This window comes from Rhineura floridana, chromosome 1 (genome assembly GCF_030035675.1).
Source record: "Rhineura floridana isolate rRhiFlo1 chromosome 1, rRhiFlo1.hap2, whole genome shotgun sequence".
Classification (NCBI taxonomy): domain Eukaryota; kingdom Metazoa; phylum Chordata; class Lepidosauria; order Squamata; family Rhineuridae; genus Rhineura; species Rhineura floridana.
Window position 1 is genome coordinate 216142489 of NC_084480.1, and position 8951 is coordinate 216151439.

Genomic DNA, 8951 nt, shown 5'->3' on the forward strand with positions numbered 1-8951 from the left:
TGGCCTAGTCATCAGAAGACCTTGGCCAGTCATCACTTCTCAGCCTAATCCTCCTCTGAAAATTGTTGGTGGGCTGAAAGGGGGAAACCCAGGTTGGCCACCTTGAAAAATAAGCAACTAAAGAACAAAATGGAACATCTCAATGATACTAGGCTAGAGATGTGAAGGTCCAGAAAAAAACCAGGAAAAGTCTGGAAAAAAGCCCTGTTTGTTTGTTTCCCCATTTTTTTGGAAAAACAAAATTAAAGAAAATTTTGAGAAAAATATGTGCCCCCACCCCATTTTTCCATTTTCCCCAGGCCCTCACATCTCTACTCTAGACTCAGAAGATCCTGAACAAATATAACTTCAAATAAATTCATGTATCTTTTTTTCTTCCCTTCTACAGAAACTACATATTACATGAAAAGCTATGTATATGAAAGGCATTGAAGGAAAAGCACATAGTGATAGGTTGAAAATGAAGGTACTTTACCTACCCAGTTGATATGAGTGATGTGATAATCTGAAAGGAACTCTAAAAATATTTCTTTAAAGAAAGAAAGAAAGAAAGAAAGAAAGAAAGAAAGAAAGAAAGAAAGAAAGAAAGAAAGAAAGAAAGAAAGAAAGAAAGAACGAACCCATCTTTGGCTGACATCACCACGAGTCTAAACCATATTGAAAAGAAATGACCAGCCTACTGCCAGAGGATACTGTGGAATCCCAGGGCTCAGATGAGCTTGAATGCAAAATCTGTTACAACCGCTATAACTTAAGACAGAGAAAACCTAAAGTACTGGAATGTTGCCACAGAGTATGTGCCAAATGCCTCTGCAAGATCATAGACTTTGGAGATTCTCCTCAGGGAGTCATTGTCTGCCCGTTCTGTAGGTTTGAAACGTGCCTGCCCGACGATGAGGTCAGTAGTCTTCCTGATGACAACAATATCATTGTAAATTTGGCTTATGGAGGAAAGGTGAAGAAGTGCCTATCAGACAATCCTACAGAGCTCTTACTGACTCCCAAAAGGTTGGCTTCTCTTGTTAGTCCTTCCCACACTTCCTCCAACTGTCTGGTTATAACTATTATGGAAGTGCAAAGAGAGAGCCCTCCAACCCTGAACTCAACCCCAGTTGTGGAATTCTACAGGCCCACAAGCTTTGACTCTGTTGCATCTGTGCCCCACAACTGGACAGTATGGAACTGCACATCCTTGCTCTTCCAGACTTCAATTCGCATTCTAGTTTGGTTGCTAGGCTTGCTATATTTTAGTTCCTTGCCTTTAGGGATCTACTTACTGGTATCAAAGAAAGTCACTCTTGGGGTAGTCTTTGTCAGTCTTGTTCCCTCGAGTCTTGTTATTCTCATGGTTTATGGCTTTTGCCAGTGTATATGTCATGAGTTTCTGGACTGTATGTCTTCTTAATAGCAATTGCAATGAAACATATGAATTTGCCATAGATGTAGCATAGTTAACTTGCATTTATCTTTTGTATTTTTATTTTAGTCATCAAACAAAATAGGAGTGCTGACCAGTTTTGTGGTCTTTTTATTATTTTACCGGGTAATTGAATGGTTGTTTTCTTCTGCTCTATCCTGTTTTATCAATGAACAACAAAAAAAACTTTTTTAAAAAAAGTCTAAGCAATAGAAAGAGGGTGAAGCAAACAACTGTCTAGTTGCCTGATCCTACATTACAGTAACACTTTCATTTCCGATGGATTGTTCATACAGTTGAGTTTATTTGGAACCATTTCAGAAGAAATGCCTGTTATATTCTAAAACTGTCATTTCCACTGGTGGTGAGTAAAATTGTTCTGGGATTTAATCAGCTGAGACCCTGTTTTGCACAAGTCCCACTGAAGAACAGAGATCTAGCAGGATAATGGGATATTTCACTGGTGTGTCACAAGTTTCCCAGTGTATTATGCCTCTAGTTTTTAAGATGCACAAAGAAAACAGGTGAAAGGATGTGGGAGCAGATGATTGTTTTTTCCTTGTCAAAAAAAAAATCCAGCTGCATCCTGATGCATCTGTTTCACATGTGTCAGCCTGTCTAGTGTGCACTTATCATGTGTAAGGGCATATGCAATGATGCACATTTATTTTTCTGCCACTTATGAACTATTGCAGCCTTGGTGTTGTAATATGCATAGGTAAGCATAAAAAAAGGAAGAATAAACAGATAAAGGGTTGTTAAGGGCTGGAGGGGGTTAAGCTAAGCTTTCCCTAGAAAATATATTGGCACGGCTACCTACTTGACCTAATACTTTTGGACTTCTTTTTATAAACATCATGGTTTATGCTTCAAAGTCGCAATATTCAACACCCCAAAAGCAGCTCACCAAATCTCATTACAACTATTCAAAACCTCAGTTTCAGTCTTGCAAAATAGGCTTGAATTTTTTATATCCAAGTTGAATGATGTATTGAAGTGTGAAAATGCATTGAGTTAAGCTGTATAATGATGTTTGATCTATTGTTTTCTTTTAAGCAAGCTAGATTTTATGAATATTTAGAACTTTAGAAGAAACATAGTGTTGAGGATCAAATGCAACATATAGAAGGGAAAAAAGCAAGTAGTACAAAATAGATGATACAGGAAAGAGCACATATGCTTTTTTTCCCATCAAAACACAATGTATGGTTACAAAAGAAATAAAAATAAATAATTGGCATAATAATATGCCAAGACTATTGACATAATACAACTAAAGTTAGTTATGTTCATGTCACACTGATTTTAATGGGCAATTGTGGGAGATACTGAGCATACTGACCTATTTTTGATCCTTAATTTTGGCTGTACTCTATAGCACTTTTCCCCCAGGAATTGTATTTTGCAAAGCACCCAAAGCCCACCTAAAGAAGTTTTAATTTGGTCCATTACTAATGACTAACATTAAAAATAATATTTCTTAGAATTATTTATTACTGCCACTTAAAGTGCTTGTGACAAAGCATATGTAGTCAGATGAAGTGGCATGGCCAGCATCAGTAAATTACAAAGTGTAACTAATTTATGACTCAGTCAGGTATGAAAAAGTCCATTCAAGAAGAAATGTTTTATAGTGTCTGTAATGTTTGTATGATTTGCTTATGTGTGCATATATGTTACAAGAATTTATATATTTGTAGGGAATTCACATTCAAAATTGTCCAAGCTGTACTATCTCCTAATAAATGAGTTCTTGATGCCGGATGAAATGTACATAAGTGTGTACCATATCTGTACTAGTCTATGCACTGTGCTCGTAGTTATGTTTCTGTCAGTCTATGTTTAACCAGTACATTTTTTTAGAACTGCTGTTGATGTAGTACACATATTTTATGTTTTAGAATGTGTCTTAAAGCCAGTTCAAATGTTTATAATGTCTACTCAGAAATAATACTTAATATTTATAATTTATTTCAAATGTTCAAAGTCTTCACATCACCTTATGACAACTCTTTCAGGCCAGTATTATTACAATATTTATATGGCAGATTGTGGGGAATGGCCAGAAGCTGAGGAAATAGTAGCATGCCTAAGATGACCTCATTGCGTTGCTATACCAGCCCTCCTCTCATTCCCCTAAATAGTTCCTAAAACATTGTTTTTGAATATGTAACACTACCAGCATTCCTTTCTACAGACTGCATAACTCGATTTGAACAGCAGGATGAGTCCAGAGTCCTTCATTAGTGGCAGGTTGAGCTTGCCCCTTTCAGTTCACTACATCTCATGCAATGGTCCCTGGATTGTGTATATAAACAAATCTGAAGCTGGAGGTGTGTTCAAATGCCCTTATCTTGAGATACTAAAGCTAGTCTTTCTCCAGCATCGTGGATATATCTTATGTATGGGTGTGACATACATTTAGTGATATGGTATGGGAACAGAGAAAAGGTAGTGAGTTTCTTTCCTTGTACTGAGGGTGGATCTCATAAAAGGCTGATAATATGAATGATATAGAGCTAAGAATCCTTGATGTACTCTATATAATCTTAAATATTTTGCCACCTATGACTTAATAGTGTTGCCATAGTAAGCACTGCAATGCCAGCGTAATGACATACTCTGTGAAATTGCATCGAACACTTGACAGAAGCAGAGCTTGGAAGATTACTTTTAAAAAGTAATAAATTACAGTTACAATTACTTGGCCCCAAAAAGTAGTAATTACCGTTACAATTACAATTGCTCTGAAAGTAACTGATTACTTTACTTTTTCTCAAAAGTAATCACTACAATTACATTTCAGTTACTTTTAAAAAAAAATTCCTACAAGGTGCTGGCCTTGGCTGCTGCACATCTAAGAAGCCTAAAACAATATTAAAAATAAACACACACACACAGGGGGTAGTAGAATAAAAAAAATTATCCATAAGATTAACATAATGGCATAACAGAATCTCACATCCCCCCAAGCAATGAAGATACCCCAACTCTTGAAATCAAATTTTACACTTGAAATGCTTTTATAATATGCTTTTGTTTTTGTTATGTCTCAAAAGAACAAGATGCTCAAAGAGCATGTCAGACAAGGAATGTCTTTTTACAGTCATTATGTTGCCACCAGTACTGAACAGGCATTCTACTGCGGCGCTTGAAGGCATGCCTGTGTTGTGCTGCAAAAACACCGCAGCACACGTGGAAAGCCATGGAGTGATGACACTTCCCTGCTGGGAGACCTCAGGTACCTCACCAGTTCCTCCTCAGCAGTGTCCACTGCTGACTTCTTGCCCTGGGGCAGAAAGTTAAAGAAGTCATCTTCTAAGTCATCTCCTTCCTGGTCCTTATCTGAAGACTGATCACTGTCCTCATTAAGTACACCCATCTTTATTTCAGCTTTCAACAAGGCTTCCATTGTGTATCTAAGAAAGAGAGAGGATATGTTAACACATATATGTTAGGAAACCATCATCTGCTCTTCATTTCCTGATGCTTGTCATGTCCCCTGGTTCACGGTCCAGCCTGAGCCTGTGGATGATGACATGGAAGGTAGGAAGGTGACCAAGTCACCACACTCATGGGGCAGCACAGCAGACCCTTAAGGATTACCTGCAGCAACCCAAAGTTGTGATGAGGAGCCCCAGGAAGAAAAGGCCCAGCCCCTGCCTACCACCTTAAGCCCTCTGATGCCTCCCTTGAGACAACATTTCCCTTGGAGTAATCCACCCAAAGGGCTTCCCTAATGTTCTTACTTGTTGGTATGGGTGGCGGCCTGACACAATTCCAGCCAATCTAGTTTGAAGCGAGGTTGTAGGCAGGCTGCCAGAAGAAGCCTCTTGTCCTCCCAGATAGCTGCAAACCGCTTTCTTAGGGCTTCGCGCACACCTCTCAGCAGCTGAAAACAGTATGTGTACCTCTCAGGTTTGTTTTCCAGTCCTTCTAACTTGCGGTCCAGATTGCAGAGCGTTGGTAGCAAATACCCCATGAACATGCCGTTCTCTTGTTGCAGGATATCTAGGGACTGGGCTAGTGGCTCCATAATCTCTGTGTATTCCTGTACCACTTCAATCTCAGCAGCTGTGATCCTGGACAAGGAGCAGCGGTCCATTATGGCATGCATTTTTAGTGGCACAGTTGACAGGAGCTCATGTAGTTGCTTCAACGCATCAAAGGTGGAATTCCACCAGGTCTTATTCGGTACCTTCAGATACACACCACATTGCGCATGGATATACTCAGCAATCTGTGCTGACTGGTTCTGCTTGGACCACAACTTGCTGCACTTTCCCATCAAGGAACGAAACTGTTTCTTGAAAGGACCAAGAAGACTACTTTTGGAGGAGTCAGAAAGCATGGCCTCTATGTCTTGTGTTGCCACAAGGTTGAGGGTGTGGCTAGCACATCTCTGGTGTGGTGGTAAAACAAAATCCTCTCCTGAGTCTGCAGCTTCTTCCTCTGCCTCAGGTCCTGTGTCCAGGATCTCACAGATAGGCACAAACTCCACCTCCTCCTCCTCCTCCTCCTGGTTATCACCATCATCGTCACTGGTGCCTGCAGCTTCCACTGGTTCTTTGGCCATGAAAACTCTGAACGCTTTCACAAAGTTGGAGCCATTGTCTATAGTAGTGCACATAACTTTGTTGTGGATCCTGTACTGCACATGTACATCATGCAGTGCTTTTGAAAGGACATCGTATGTATGGTGCCCCTTCAGACGCTTACAAGCCAAGGCCCCGACCTCACGTTTCAGGGTAGTTGGGTTGATCCAGTGGGCTGTTACCCCAAAGTAACTCTTCTTGCCATTGGTCCAACAATCTGCAGTGGTTGCTATATATGCCACAGCACCCATTCGGTTTGCAAGAGTTTCTCTCATGTGCCATGCTCTCTTCTCAATTCTGTCTCTCAGAGTCTTGGCACATATGATAGTGAGATCTTTGGGGAGTCCAATGCGAACCAGATTAATGAATGATGGTTTGTCCACAGTCTGAAGTGGTAATGTCTCCTCTACAATGAAATCAATGATTCTCCTGTCGAGATTACTCTGGGTGACAGGCTCCCTGCCAGATCCCCACCTCTCAAGGGTTGTCTGCTGCTGCTTCAGCATTTTGGGAGGAGGGGTGTCATGCATTGGTTCAGGAAGGCCACGTCTCCTTGCCTTTATTGCTTCTTCAATTGCTCTCAGCTTCTCAGGGTGTGCCCTCTGAGGAAGAAGAACAAAGCATGAATCCAAGAAAAAATGGAAGAGGAACTTCACAATTTAAACATAAATAGACAATGGACACTCTTTGAGGACCAGCATGACAAAGGCTTACCTCAAAATGTTTCTTCACATTGGATGAGGAGGAAACAGCTGATCTCAGATTTTTGATCCTTGGAAGGCAGTAATTGCATCGTACAACAACATTTTTCCCACTCTGGCTCACAAATGTACAAGATTTCTCAAAGCCAAACCATGGTACTTGCTGTTCTGCAGATGCGGCTGTGGGCAACTGGCACTGCTTCATGCCCTCCTCCTCCTCATGCACAGGGCCTCCTTTCTGAACCTCACTTTCTAGTTTTGCCTCCTCAGGATCAACAAGCTGTGACTCAAGTGGCCGCACTAACTGACTGCTGCTCTCAGCAGCAAAACCTGCAACAGGTGTCTCTGTAATAAACAAGAGATAATGCTCCTATATGGGTGAACTTCAGCTGTGATGTGCCCCCATCTCTTCCCCATGCTGCAAGATCCCCCAGTCAGAGTGGAAGTAAGCAGGTCGATAGCACAACTAAAAGAGATCATATTTGCATCATTTTTGCTCACTGAATAACCCTGCCTGGGCCAGTCTAACCTACTATCTCACAGGGTTGTTGTGAGAACCAAATGAGACTAGGGTTCAAATCCCCACATAGCCATGAAGCTCACTGGGTGACCTTGGGCCAGTCACTGCCTCTCAGCCTCATGAAAACCCTATTCATAGGGTCACCGTAAGTTGGAATCAACTTGAAGGCGGTACATATATTTTTTATTTTGAATATGATGATTATGATAATAAATATGCAGCATTTCAAATTAATTTTGTATGAGAAGCATTCCATGCCAAGCTTGGAAAACCAAGGATGAGGTATAAAATGTAGACAAAAATACTTTTGACAAAATGCCATTTATCTTTTATATCTATATCTATAATTAGCAATACAGCTGAATGATGTAAGTAAAGTATTTTTTCTTTCCCTTTTCTTTTTTATTAATATTTTAGTACTACTGCTAAAGTTCTGATGAAAGAATAAAGCATTCATTAGCCAAATTCAAATGATTAGAACACATCACATAAATTCCACTGAAGTTGGAGTTTTTGCCATAGAAAATGAAAAAAACATATAACCTATGATAGCCCAATAGACAATCAGAACTAATATAAAACCCTATTGCTTCTCATTTGCAAATCTTGCAAGATCTAAGGTAACTCTAGATCATGTGAGTTCAGGTGATGCATGTTATGTACATTTGTATAGATATTAGCAGAGATTGTCAACAGTCTATCTCTCTCTGGGACTGGGAATCTCTCTCTTTCTCACAGAACATGAGTTTGAGAGCTGGGGGACTGAGAGGAGGAGCTGCAGGGACCCTACTTCTCACCTCATCTCTGCCAAGAACAAAAAAATCAGCCTTAAGCCATTTATTATACGCCTAATGATTTATTATTATTATTATTATTATTACTGAGACAGTTTTTGTCCCACATACAATTCAGTCTTGTGATTAAACAGGACAAAAATACAAATAAAAAGAAAGATGGAGTTCAAATAAATATACAATAAAAAGCTAGCCGGCATTTTAAAAGGCAGGAGTGCTCTGTCTGGATAAATACAGCACACAGGTATGCATGGGAACAAGGGGGAGAGTTCAAAAAGGGGGGGGAAGGAAGAGAAGTAGGGCCTGGCCGAAGTTTCAGAAGTGCCTTGTGATTGATGGAGGGGGCGGCAACGAGGCAAGGAGAGGCAGTGGGGGGGACAGAAGGGGCCGTGGGGGGGCGGGGGGGGCAAAAATGCCATGGGGGCAGAAGGGGCCGCGGGGGGCACACACACACACACACACACACACACAAATCATTATCACTCACCTCCACAGCTCTTCGCCATTCTGCTGCTGCCTTCTCCTCCATTGTCCTTGCCCTGGCTTTTTCCTCTGGCGTCCATTTTTTCCTCTCAGACGCTAGCAGGCCCTGCCTATTCACCTCTTCCCTCGTGCCTCCTAACACAGATCACGAGGGAAGAGAGAGTCTGCGCAGAGGTCCAATCAGTGTGAGGCACATGTCTTGTGTTAACCAATCACAGCCGGGAGCTGACTTCCCCTTGTTCCCGCCCCCAAGTAACGTCCAACCTAACGTGGAAAAGTTAAAGTTGCAGCTGAAAAGTAGGGAAATTACTAGTTGTTCTGTTACTTGCCAAATGTAATGGAATTACCCACTCGTTATTTAAAATTGTAACAAATTACAAGTAACTCGTTAAAAATAACGAGTTACTTCCAAGCTCTGGACAGAAGGCCATTCCTTAAGTG

The 8951-nt window shown here is 40.9% G+C and overlaps 1 protein-coding gene across 1 annotated transcript; it reads left to right on the forward strand.

Moving 5' to 3' along the window:
• Positions 1-667: 667 nt before the first annotated feature.
• Positions 668-1405, forward strand: RNF182 (ring finger protein 182). The gene has a single exon (XM_061587430.1). It carries the CDS (start codon positions 668-670, stop codon positions 1403-1405), a length of 738 nt encoding a protein of 245 aa, XP_061443414.1.
• The last annotated feature ends 7546 nt before the right edge of the window (positions 1406-8951 follow it).

Coding starts and splice junctions, on each gene's coding strand:
- RNF182 (XM_061587430.1), top strand. CDS start 668: ATGACCAGCCTACTGCCAGAGGATACTGTGGAATCCCAGGGCTCAGAT.